At 47.2% G+C, this 13,222-nt stretch overlaps 2 protein-coding genes across 2 annotated transcripts in view; one reads left to right on the top strand and one right to left on the bottom strand.

The window, feature by feature from the left end:
- The window catches only part of psmb7 (proteasome 20S subunit beta 7), a 72,932-nt gene extending 63,943 nt beyond the window's left edge, over nt 1–8,989 (bottom strand). Inside the window, exons 1-2 of the mRNA XM_069888380.1 lie at nt 8,885–8,989; nt 3,620–3,713 (exon numbers count right to left, since the gene is read on the bottom strand). Coding sequence (XP_069744481.1) covers nt 3,620–3,713; nt 8,885–8,946 — 156 coding nt within the window. The 5' untranslated portion in view covers nt 8,947–8,989. The remainder of the gene's footprint in view (nt 1–3,619; nt 3,714–8,884) is intronic.
- Nucleotides 1–13,222, top strand: part of LOC138753607 (adhesion G protein-coupled receptor D2-like) — a 122,010-nt gene that overhangs the window by 21,656 nt on the left and 87,132 nt on the right. The gene's annotated exons all lie outside the window — the stretch shown is intronic.

The raw sequence follows: 13,222 nt of genomic DNA, 5'->3' as shown, positions 1-13,222 counted from the left end.
TCATTGATGATGCCATAGCAAAATGAATTCTGAGGTGTAAAGAAACATCTTATCTGCTCAAGTTCGTACAAATTCCTCCAAACTCATTTGTTGGTGCTTCATCCTACAGCAAGATGATTATCCCAAAAATACTGCAAAAACACAGAGTTTTTCAAACTACAAACTGGAAACTTCTTCAATGGCCAAGTGAGTCACCCGATCTAAATCCAAACGAGCATGTTTTCGATATGTTGAAGAGAAAATTTGAGGGGACAAGTCCCCAAAACAAGCAGGAGCTGAAGATGGCTGCAGTAGAGGCCTGGCAGAGCATCACCAGAGAAGATGCTCAGCACCTGGTGATGTCTATGAATCACAAACTTCAAGCAGTCATTGTATGCAAGGAATATGCTAAAAAATACTAAACATGGCAAGAGGTGCACAATCCTTTATCCGGAACCCTTGGGGGACAGTGTGTGCCGAATTTCAGATTTTTTGGATTTCAGAACAAAGGCCAGCTGCCCCAGATTTAAGCCCACCCGAATTATGTAGCCATATCCAACCCCTTCCAGTCGTGCTGGCTTCTCTCTCTCCCCCACCCACCCGAATCGTGCTGCCGTCTCTCCCCTCCGCCCACCTGAGTCGTGCTGCTGTCTCTCTACCCCCTCGCCCACCCGAGTTGTGCTGCCGTCTGTCTCCACCCCCTCGCCCACCGAGTCGCGCTGCCGTCTCTCTCCCCCTCGCCCACCTGAGTCGTGCTGCCATCTCTCTCCCCCTCGCCCACCTGAGTCCCACTGCCATCTCTCTCTTCTTCCCCCCCCCCGATTCACGCTGCCCTATCTCTCTCCTCCCCCCACCCACCCAACCTAGTCGCGCTGCTTTCTTTCCCCCGCCCCACCCAACCTAGTCACACTGCTGTCTCTCTCTCTCTCTCTCTCCCTCTCCCTCTCCCTCTCCCTCTCCCTCCACTATACCAGCACCAGGAAAAAAGATACTGGATTTTGGAGCTTTCCGGATAAAGGATTGTGTACCTGTACTTTAAAATACATACCATTGCTATGTCCCAAATATTATGGCACTCTGAAGTGAGGGGACTATGTATAATAAATGCTGTAATTTCCAAATGGTCAAACCAAAATGTACGTTAATAAAGTCTGGAATATGCACTTTAATCATATGTGAATTGTTTGATTACTGTGGAGCACAGAGACAAATAAAGGAAAAATGCGTCTTTGTCCCCAACATTATGGAGGGTACTGCATATGCATAGATAGATATATACAGTAGAATCCTCATTATCCAGAATTTAATCAACCAGAAATTCAAACAACCAGCAAAAATAACAACCAGGGAAATAAATACACAGAATTTCAGAATAATAAGACTGAGCAGATGGACCCTGTGGGGGAGCGCTAAGACATCGTTGGACATGCGCAGGTTTGCCTTGCTGAACCAGCAATGCCTCTCAACGGGCATGCATTCTTTTCACCGTCACCACTTGCATGGAGGTGAGCCAGGTTGTCAGTGCAAGGAAAGTGCCCCAAGGACCTAATCAGAACAGTTACGTGGAGGTGAGTCAGGTTGTCAGCACAAAGAAGGTGGTAGAGTGCACCTAGGGCCTGACAGGGACACCCGAATCAGAGCCGGATGGTTGGAGATGGATATGGAAGGGGAGGGGTAAGATGGCAGCAGTGTTAAGACTTTGCTGTCAAGGTACTTGGCATAGAAGACAACCCTGATTTTGAGGAGGCTAATTATGACAGAAGCACAGTTAGTGCAACACTGTTACAGCACCAGTGAATACAATTCAAATTTAAATTTCATAAGTTACAGTAATTACCTGAAGAAAATGAACTTATCATAATTAAAGACTACAATATTGATTTTTTTTCCAATTTACTTTACATTTTGCATTTTGTCTTTTAAATGGTGCGTTCTTAATGCAGGTATACTAGTTCGGCAAGAGAGAGCAAGAGCACGCGGGCTTTAGAGCAGCTGCGTACGCGGGTTATACAGTGGCTGTGTGTGTGCACTATAGCACAGTATAGGCCCTTGATGTTGTGCCGACCCATTTATTTGTTCAAAAAAAGTATTAAACCTTTCTTGCCTCATAACCCTCTATTTTTCTTTAATCCATGTACCTGTCTAAGAATCTCTTAAATGCCCAAAAAATTTCAGCCTCCATCACCATCCCTGGCAAGGCATACCAAGCACCCACAACACTGTAATAAAAAACATCCCTGATGACTCCCCTAAATTTCCCTCCCTTCACTTTGTACATGTGTCCTCTGGTGTCTGCTATGTCTGCCTTAGGCAAAAAGGTGCTGGCTGTCCACCCTGTTTATGCCTCTCAGAATCCTGTAGACCTCTATTAAGTCTCCTCTCATCCTTCTTCGCTCCAAAGTCCCAACTCTGCTAACCTTACCTTATAAGACTGGTTTCCCAATCCAGGCAACATCCTGGTAAAACTCCTCTGCACCCTCTCCATTGCTTCCACATCCTTCCAATAATGAAGTGACCAGAACTGAACACAATACTCTATCTAAGGGTACTCTTACCAAAGATTTGTAGAGCTGCAATACCTCTCCACTCTTGAAATCAATCCCCTAATAATAGCATCCCATAATCCCATAGACCTTCTTAACTATCCTATCAACCTGCATGGCAACCTTGAGAGATGTATGGATTTGGTCCTCAAGTCCCTCTGTTCATTTACACTCTTAAGTGACCGGCCATTAACCCTGTACTCAGCCTTCTGGTTTGACCTTTCAAAATGCTTCACCTCACAATTATCCAGATTGAGCTCCATTTACCACTTTCGTGACCAACTCTGCATCCTGTCTATATCCTTATCACCAACGACAAACTTCAGCACCATCCACAACTCCTCCAACCATCTTATAATCTGCAAACTTACTGACCAATCTTTCAGCCTCTTCATCTTAGCCAATTAATACCAATTGAGGAATTTTTTTTAAAAATCTCCTAATTTTTGCAATTTTAAAGTCATAGAAGAATTCTGATTTTAACAATTCAACAATTTATAGTACAGGTTGAACCTCTATTATCCAGTACTCTGAGGTCCAACAACTCCCATGGTTCAGCATGTTTTAAATCTGCTGCCATTAGTACAAACTCCTTATAGACAGCATGGGGCTCAAACCCTGGACCCAATTGCTGGCACTGTAAAGGTTAAATCTGCCATGATCGAGACTGGGGTTTGACTCCTGCGGTGTCTGTAAGGAGTTTGTACTAATGGCAGCAGATTCAACATTTACAGCACCAGCTATCAGAACCAAGGTTCAAGTCCCACAGTAACTCTAAGGAATTTGTACTAACGTCCCGACCACTGGTGCTGTAAAGGCATTGTGTTAACCGGGACACTAACTGTGCCACACCACAATATTATTTCTTGTTTTAAGCTTTGTTCTACTTTTGGTATGTTTACATAAGGGGTTCCCTTCGGGATCAAGTTCTGTTTTCCAGCATCTTCTGTGGTCAGGCAATGGCCAGGACATCACTAGATTAAAGAGGATCAACCTGTAGTCTGGTCAGAGCTAATGTAGATCAACAACATCACTCAATATTCAAATGGTTACACATAAGCTTTTATAAGGTTAAATTATTAACTGACTTAAAATACCTTGAATATAACCCCAGCAATAGTGGTACCAGTTTTCCTTGCTTCAAGAACTTTGAAGCCTTGCTTGGTAAGTTGAGCTTCAATTAATGCATTCCTGAAAAAGAAAAATAAATCTAAAATTTCAATACTGATCGAATTCACCAAAAGGTATCATTTGATAAATCAGATTTCCAAAACTAAACACAGTAAAGAGGGTCAGGGTGTTATGCACAGAGAAAATGTAGCCTCCCTGCCTGTCCAGAATGTGCATCTTGCAGGTGGTCACATGTCCTCCCCACCTGACACTTATTCAGAAGTCACATCACCTGTCAATCAAGGTTTGACTCCAGCCACCCAATATTGCACAACTTGTCATTGGCTAATTTAAATCACCTTGGGTCATTATTGGGTAGAAGCACAGATTAGCACTGTATAGAACACCAATGCATAGCACTTTTTTTTCTTTTTGAGATATCTATTGAAATTTGCAATAATACAAATACTAAATAATACAATTATATATTGAAATACAAACTACAAGAGAGAAAAAAAAACCCCTACTGCTATATCATGTTGAGGGGGATAAAACAAACATCTGGCTATCAAGTGATGACAACCTGGAAATAGACACTACAGATATGAAGTTTATAACAACTTTCTCTCTGCCTTGTTGTCCAAGTCCTGGACATTGCTGGAAGAGTTGCAGGTAAAGTGTAAACTACACTGAAGCTGAGCCTTAGTATTGCAATAGATCAATACTTGCAGGGAGCCGCATCCCCATTGGTCAGGGAACCAGGTGTGTGTTAGATTCCTTGTTTGTAGTGTGTGAGTTGGTCGACTGTAGGTTTACTATTGTCGGAGTCCAACCGAAGTTTGAGGTAAATGTCTATATCGTCGCTTAAGTGAAATAGTGATCGAGTACCATTTAATATTCTCCCGTTTGTCTCTCATGTGTTAACAGAAGTTACGTGTGATTAGGCCTTTTCACCCCGCCACATAAATTGGGGATTCCCAGGAAATTTTCCCAGGAACTCTCCCAAGAACCGGCGGTGCGAAAATGTCAGCCCTGAAAAATTACTCTTGGGTAATTTCCCCAGGTTACCCTCTCCCAGCTGTGTGAGGAATTATGGGTAATGAAATTGGCCCTTGATCCCATATTGTGCTGCTGCTGCAATGTGCCAAAGTGGCCCTGAGGTGGTGGTGGGGGACGACAGATGGCTGGGGTGGGGTGCGCCTCACTTAACGTTTGGACCATATCACTAAATCTGAATTTCATTCAACACTGATTGGAGAACTGGGTAAAGAAATGCTTTAAAGACATTAATATTAATGTGATTTGAATGAACAATGGGGAGTAACATAAAGGTCTAATTCCAAGATAGTGAGAACTCTGGTTAGAGTAGCCTCTTACTTCTGTGAGTGCATAATGCATCATCACTGGGGGAAGGAGGACACTAAATTGCTGGGGAGGGCAAATTTCATGGAATTTGGGCTGCAGTGTGAAAGGCCCAGGAGGTCCAGCCATCCCAGAATTTCACCTGGGTCCAATTAGGGTTACTGCTCGCCCACACTGTGAAAAAGCCTAATTGTCTCTCTGTGAACCCACCAAACCTGATAATCTTCCCAACACGAGAATTGACACTGCGAGCAGGGTTCAAAGAGTTTCAGCTGGACACGTGGAATCTTAACCATGTGGGAGTGGAAGATTGTACTAACAACATGGGACATTGTATGAGAGAAAGAGAGAGAGTGTGTGTGTTTGTATCCTGTCAAGTGTATGTGTGATTGTGTACCTGCTCAACAATGGGGGCAGTAGGAGGCGACCCACAGAAAGGGACCTTGAGGTTGGGTTTTGAAAACCATGGGTGGACCGATGACCATCATGCTTTCAGCCATTTGGCAGCGTGGCTGGTAAGCCATGCCAGTCGATTGTGTCGACAGATTGGACACCCACAGAGAGAAGATAGGGCACCATGTGGTCTCCCAAATGGAGTTACTGGGGTTTCCAAAGGCTGGGGTGGGGGGGGGGGGAAATGTGGGGGACCCCATCTGAGTTAAGTAGTCAGGATTCTCAGAAAGATAGGGAGATAGAATCCCTGCAACATGATTATTTTGAATTGCAAGAGGCAGTGCAGATTGCCCAAGGGCAAGTGACCAACTTAGAAATTAAAATCATGGAGGCAGCTTCCAAGTTGATTGAAACACAGCAGCTGCAAGCAGCTCACTGGTCTGGCTCACAGCTTGACTTATAAAAGTCCGAGATATTGTCCAGCAGTGGGGAGGGAATCGACACATGCTTGGTGGATGGATGGTGATAACCATGAGGAAACTGAGTCCCACGACACATTTCCTCCTTCCTGTGTGCCTGAGCCTTTACAAGCCTGACCAGCGACCAAGCAGTCCCAGACCTGGCACAAGGGCACCCCACCGACCCTCTAAAATGAGGAGGTAGCTCAAAATGGGGGAACCTCAGCTGGGCACGTATGTGGTCACTGTGAAATTACGGAGTCCCAAGACTACTACTCCACCAAGCTAACTGGACGAGGGGAACCATACCACCAGCAGCCAGGCAAACACGTAGCCATGCGTCTGCCATCGCTGAAGGGCCCTCAATTTCATTCTCTCTCATCGGGAAGCAAGAATCTTGGGCGGTCTGACCAGCAGATGATTGGCAATGCCTTGCGGGCGCTGCCAGGAGTTAATGATGGCACCACCCTATGGGAATGGGTGGCGACTGCAGTCTGGGCCAGGTTCACTGTTCTTCTGGAATGGGGCCTCCATGGCCAGCTGCAGTGGCACACCGTTGACGAGGGGGACAGGTTGTTAGGGAGTGGGCACTGATTATGGATATCTACAGGGGCTCCCATGAGCACCAAAGCACAAAGGTGCATGCTCTCTGGAGAGAGCATTGCGGGGAAAAGCCTGGGGAGGGGGGGTGGAGCTTCCCATGCGCTGCCCACTCTGACCTGGTCCAGCCTTCCGTCTGGTACTCCCCCATTGAAAGTGGTCCCTGTCTAATCTATTTTTTTGAACTCTTTCCCCCCCCCACCCAAGAGAAGACTAGCCTTCAAGCTGTTCCTCTTCTTGACGCGAGGATGTACGAAACACTGATTAACACAGACTGCTGCGATCTCATCATTAGCCCTTTCACACTTGCCAGTGGTCCCAGGAATTAATGGCCAATTGGCCTTTAAAGGGTCTAGAGTAAAAGGAAAATTGTCTCAATGCCAGCGTCAGATGACGTCATCTCCGCCGGGAATTGACTGCCTCGACCCCTAGTACAATCCCCAGTGTCTGCAGACAACAATGTTTCAATCAGGCAAGTGTAGAATGGACAATTGCATTGAGGGACTGAAGTAACCCAAGTTTTTGCATGAGTGCAGGAACGTGAAAGAAGAAAAGATTAAAATGAATATATAAACCAGGCCATGGGAAGTCACAGCGGGAGTGAGAGAGGAAATAATAGCAATAGCAGACAATTTTTAAACAGCGTGGGAAAGTTAGTAGCGCTATAGTGGACAATTTATAAAAACTGTGGGGAAAAAAAGCAATGGTGGACCTGACTTTCCAGAATGCCATGTGGCAGAATACTCTCCATGAGTGCTCCGTTCATACAAGCCTTTCTCTGCCACATGGCATCCAAGGAGGGCACGACCACCATCGCTTTTTCCCACGGTATTTCTATATTGTGTGCAATAGTGCTACCAACATTCCCAAGGTCTCATGGTCTTTATAAATTGAGCACTATAGCGCTACTAACTTTCCCACGCTGTTTAAAAATTGTTCGCTATTGCTAGAATATTCCCATGGTTTATAAAGGTTTATATAGGTCGGCACAACAACAGTGGCTGAAAGCTCATACTGTGCTGTACATAAAGCTTAATTATGTTATAATTTGGCATGATTAATTTTGTTCAAATATAAGATCATAATACATTGATCAGAATTTAGGGCAGGTCTACCATCACTTGATGCGTCATGACGTCACAAGTAGAAGGCAAAACAGTCCTAAACCTGGGATGGCTCCTTGCAAGTGTGAAAGCATTTAGTGTCCCAGTTAGGAGTGGTCAAGTGTGAAAAGCCAAACCCTTATTCCTATCTTGGGACAATGATTTAGTGGGACCCAAGTGTGAAAGCACCTATGATTTCAGCCAGCATCTTTACAGCAACCAGCAACAGACAGCCTTTGTCATCTATTATGCAAAGAACTCTCAGCAAAACAGGGAAGAGCTGTTACCATGGAAATTTAAAGCTCAGCATTGGATATTTGATCACACCTATTGTGATTCGCAGACTTTGTAATAGTCTTTTTATATTGGTTTTCTCCTTTTTAATCACCCAAAGCTGTAGTAATGGTGTCTACAGAGGATGCCGGGAATTGAAGCTACAATTTATAAGTAGAGTATCACAGATTCAAAGTTACAATTCAAAAGTAGTGTCACAGATTCAAAGTATAAGAAGTGGGTCATTGATCAAACACTATAAAGAAACATATATATTTTGTTTCACTGACAGTGGCAGCATAGCCCCAGAACTCCCATTAACAGAAACAAATACCTCATGGGGTAGAGGCTTCAGAAGCTTTTATTTAAAATCACTAATTGGCTAACTTAGTACTGACTCCTCCTGGCTATCGTGATAGGGATCCAACACAAGCCCTTGTGGCACCCGCTTAAAGAGAAGGCGAGTAGGTTGGTGTCAGATGACCACCCAGGGAAACAGGGCATCCCGGGTACACCATAGATATACATCCGCCCCTGCCTCACTACGGGATAGCACGGTGACAGTCATCTAGGTTCTGTGCTTATGGTGCACTCAAGCATGAGACCAAGGCACGAGATGCACAAGCCAAGAGAGGGCTCTGGCACCTGATAGATGATCTTGCACTGCCTGTTCGCAAACGTTGCTGTTTAAGGGTGTGAAAAGGAGGGGACGGGCGCCTGGAGAGAGGGGACAAGGGAGGTAAAGAGAGGGTAAGGGGTAAAAGGAGAGGCGGGGGTGGGGTGGGAACAAAAAAGGACGAATAGGGGCCTGGGCGGGAGGGGGAGATGAAGAGGCAACGTGGGGCCGCGGTGAGCGGGGAGGGAAAGAGAGCAGGGTGGATACGAGGGAGGTAGCCACCTCCAATTCCCGCATCCCAGGCCTGATTCGGGCCCAGATGCCGAGTCATCGTCGGCCGAACTCGAGCAGGAACCGCTAGAATTCGGCCCGATGGCGGCGATTGATCGACTGCTGGGGTTTCCCGGGGACCACTGCCTCAGGCGTTGCCCGCCCTGGGACCCTCACCTCCGGCAGTTCTGGAAACTGAATCCGCCCGCCGGCTCCCGGAGAACAGCGAGCGCCGCCATCACAGTCCAATCGGAAATGACGTTTTACCGGGCAGAAGCCTTTCCGGCGAGGGGTGAGGAAAGGGGACGGGTTGGAATGAATGAAGAGCGGGGAGAGGAGAGGAATGAACAGAGGGAAAAGAGAAAGAGGGGGGTGAGGGGAGAAAAGGGGAAGGATGAAGGTGTGGGGAGGGATGGAGGAAGGAGGATGGAGAGATGGGGATACAAGTATGGTGGGGATAAAAGAATGGAGGGGTTAGGAGGAGGGGATTGTAGGAAGAAGGGGGAAGAGGGAGGAGGGTTAGGAGAAGGGTGGTAGGGGGAGTGGGGGGGGAAGGGGGAGTGGGGGGGAGGGGGAGGGGGAGTGGGGGGGAGGGGGAGGGGGGGGAGGGGGAGTGGGGGGGAGGGGGAGTGGGGGGGAGGGGGAGTGGGGGGAGGGGGAGTGGGGGGGAGGGGGAGTGGGGGGAGGGGGAGTGGGGGGGAGTGGAGAAAAGGGGTGGAGGAGGGGAGGAGGGGGGAGGGGGAGGAGGGGGGAGGGGGGGGAGGGGGAGGAGGGGGGAGGGGGAGGAGGGGGGGAGGGGGAGGAGGGGGGAGGGGGGAGGGGGAGGAGGGGGGAGGGGAGAGGAGAGGAGGGCAGGGGGAGGGGAGAAAAGGGGTGGAGGTTGGAGAAGGGGATGGGGAGGGGGAATGGGGGGAGAGGGGGAATGGGGGGAGAGGGGGAATGGGGGGAGAGGGGGAATGGGGGGAGAGGGGGAATGGGGGGAGAGGGGGAGTGGGGGGAGAGGGGGAGTGGGGGGAGAGGGGGAGAGGGGGAGTGGGGGGAGAGGGGGAGAGGGGGAGTGGGGGGAGAGGGAGAGTGGGGGGGAGGGGAGGGGAAGGGGGAGGAGGGGGGGGAGGGGGAGGGGAGGGGAAGGGGGAGGAGGAGGGGGGAGGGGGGAGGAGGGCAGGGGGAGGGGGGAGGAGGGCAGGGGGAGGGGAGAAAAGGGGTGGAGGTTGGAGAAGGGGATGGGTGGGAGAGGAAGGTGGAGAAAAGGAGTGGAGGTTGGAGAAGGGGATGGGAGGGGGAGGAAGAGGGAGAAGGAGGGGTGGGAGGGAGCAGTGGTTGGATGGGAAGGGAGGGAATGAGAGTGAAGGGGAGGAAGTGGGTGCAAAGGGTAGTGGGTGGGAGGCGGGGGAAGGAGAGTGAAAGGATGGGTTGGAGGTAGGGAGGGAGGCGGCAAGATGTGAGGGAAAAGGAAGGGGGAGGGGAGAAGGGAGTAGGAAGGAGGGATGAAGAGGCAGGGGAGTTGGAGGCAGAAGGGAGTGAGGGAAGGAGCGAAGGGAGATGGAGGATGGAAGTTGGGGAAGGAATGAAGGGAGAGGGAAGGAAGCAGGGAGGGAAGGGAAGTAGTGGGAAGAGGGGAGGGATTGAGTGAGGAAGGAAGGTAGCTGAGAAAGGGGAAGGAGTAGGGATGGAAGGGAGTGGTTGTTGAAAGGGAGGAAAGGGAAAAGAGGAAGGGAGGGGTTGGGGAAAGGAAGGAGGGAAGGGAAAAGAGGAAGGGAGGGGGAAGGAAGGAAGAGAGTATAGAAGGGAGAAGAAATGGAAAGGGTTTCCAGATTTGGGAGTCAGAATTCTCCAGCATGGAAACAGGCCATTCAGACCAATCTGTTTATGACAACCAAGTTGCTTATCTGACTATGCCCCGCTAAACCTTTCCTATCCATGGATACCAGACAGAAAGAAAGAAAGCAGGTGAGCTTCTGAGAGATAAATGATAGGGAGAGAAGCAGTGGGGAGAGTGAATGGAGGTAGAAGAATGGTGTGAAGGGGAGGGTGGAGAAGAAATAATTGATGGGAATGCTGGGGGAGAAAACAGATTGAGGTAAGGGCAAAGAGTGTAAGTGGGTCCATTGGTTATGGACCATAAATGTTAGCCTTATTAGTAATACATACCAATGTACGAGTAAATAAATATATTTTTATTGTTAAATCCAGGAAACCATGCAATCCAACAGGAGATTTGACCTTATAATTGTGGTCTTTGTTTCCACATTTGATAGTTGGATTTAATACCTTTGGGAATTTCAGAGATGTTGGGATTTGATTGGCATACAAGCAGAACTTTGCAATTTGTACAACAGGTCTCAGGATATAAAACCGCTAAAGGGTAAAACAGGTTTTGTTTTCTCCAGCGTTTCATCATGCAAACAGATGTCCAATGCCACCACTTTTTCCTCTGTGTAATTTTTTTTTGTAGGTTTGATATTCTCTCAGGTATGCAGATGGCTCTTGCTCCAGGTGTGCAGATAGACACATTTATTCCAGCCTGGCATGTTTAAAACAAACTGGTTTCTTGTTAATCTGGCACCACCTACTGAGCATGATGAATACAACATGATGAATCATCTTGACCAACCTGAGTTGGTCATTATCCGTGAAACAATGCTTGCATTACATGCATTATTTTTTATCAAGGTTATTTCTTAATTTTCAAGATCTTGTAAATACCCATATATCTTCAAGATCCTTTGTGCACAGTGGCCATATTAACAATTACCATTCTGGAAACCTGGTCTGTTCATCCTGAGACATACCAAAAAATAGATTAAGCCCCCTTGAGTTATTCTGCCATTCAACAAGATCGGGGTGGGGGTTGATCTAAACGTCAACTCTTCATTCCTACCTACCCATGGTAAACTTTCAACTCTTTGCAAAGTATCTCTGCTTGTAAAATATTCAACAATTCTGCATTGACTGGGATCTTTGAGAAAGAGAGATCCAAAGACTAGTGACCAGTGAATTTCAATTTAATTGTTCTAGATTTCTCCCGAAAGATTAAACATCCTCACCACCTCCACACAGTCACAGCTCCTGAGGATCTTGCACGTTTCAGTCAAGTGTTGAAGATCCAACTGCGCTGGGTAGGTCACGTCTCCAGAATGGAGGACCATCGCCTTCCCAAGATCGTGTTATATGGCGAGCTCTCCACTGGCCATCGTGTCAGAGGTGCACCAAAGAAGAGGTACAAGGACTGCCTAAAGAAATCTCTTGGTGCCTGCCACATTGACCACCGCCAGTGGGCTGATATCGCCTCAAACCGTGCATCTTGGCGCCTCACAGTTCGGCGGGCAGCAACCTCCTTTGAAGAAGACCGCAGAGCCCACCTCACTGACAAAAGACAAAGGAGGAAAAACCCAACACCCAACCCCAACCAACAAATTTTCCCCTGCAACCACTGCAACCATGTCTGCCTGTCCCGCATCGGACTTATCAGCCACAAACGAGCCTGCAGCTGACGTGGATATTTACCCCTCCATAAATTTTCGTCCGCGAAGCCAAGCCAAAGATGAGTCCAGGAAAGATCCTCTGAGATAGTGCCTCTCAAGAACTTAAATTTGCTCACCCTCCCTCAATGATTACTGGATTGTATACCTCTGGCTTTCATGAAGTCAACAGTCAGCTCCTTGGTTTTGGTGATATTGAGTACAAGGTTGTTGTTGATGCACCATTCAGCCAAATTTTCAATCTCGCACCTATATGCTGACTCATTGCCTTTCTTTACACAACCCACTACCGTAGTATTATTGGCAAATTTGTAAATGACATTATTGTCATACCAAGCCACAGAGTTGTAGAAGTAGGTGTAAAGTGAATAGAGCAGGGGGCTAAGTACTGATGAAGATTGTGGAGGAGATGTTCTTATGAATTTATGTTAACAATCTGTAATTTCAAAGAAAGAAATACTCATTAATACTAATAACCATGAGATCATTGGGTTATTAAAAACCTACCAGTTCACTAATGTGTTTCAGGAAAGCAATCCAACCCAGCCTTTATGTGACTCCAGATCCACCACAGTGTAGATGATTTTGAAATGGACTAGAAACCAGGAACAATGAGGGATCAGCAATAAATGTTGGCCATGGTGAAATATTTTCAAGTCAGAATGGTATGTGGAGTGGAACAATATTGGGAATGCTCCCTGCGCCTGCTGCTCATCTCTTCCTTATTGGTAGAAGTCCAAAGCTTGGATGATTGTTGGAGAAGGCTGGGTAAGTAACTGCAGTGCATTTTTCCAATGGAATACACTGGTCTAGAAGTATTGAGGTGCCCCCTTTTTTCTTACCACCAGTCTGTATTAAAATCAGGTCTATTGTGAATATATTGGTCAGGATCTCAACTAAATCATGAAGCAGACCTAAAATGTTTTGCAGGTAGCCAAAATAACTGAATGCATTGTTCCTTGAATTTCTTTTGCAGTTGTCATGGTAAGGTTTATATTTGCTATGCCTCTAGTTGGAAGAAATGCACTCTGAT

The sequence above is a fragment of the Narcine bancroftii genome, chromosome 1, assembly GCF_036971445.1.
Source record: "Narcine bancroftii isolate sNarBan1 chromosome 1, sNarBan1.hap1, whole genome shotgun sequence".
In the NCBI taxonomy this organism is placed as follows: domain Eukaryota; kingdom Metazoa; phylum Chordata; class Chondrichthyes; order Torpediniformes; family Narcinidae; genus Narcine; species Narcine bancroftii.
The sequence above is the reverse complement of the archived record's forward strand: the minus strand, read 5'-3'. Positions and strand labels throughout refer to the sequence as shown.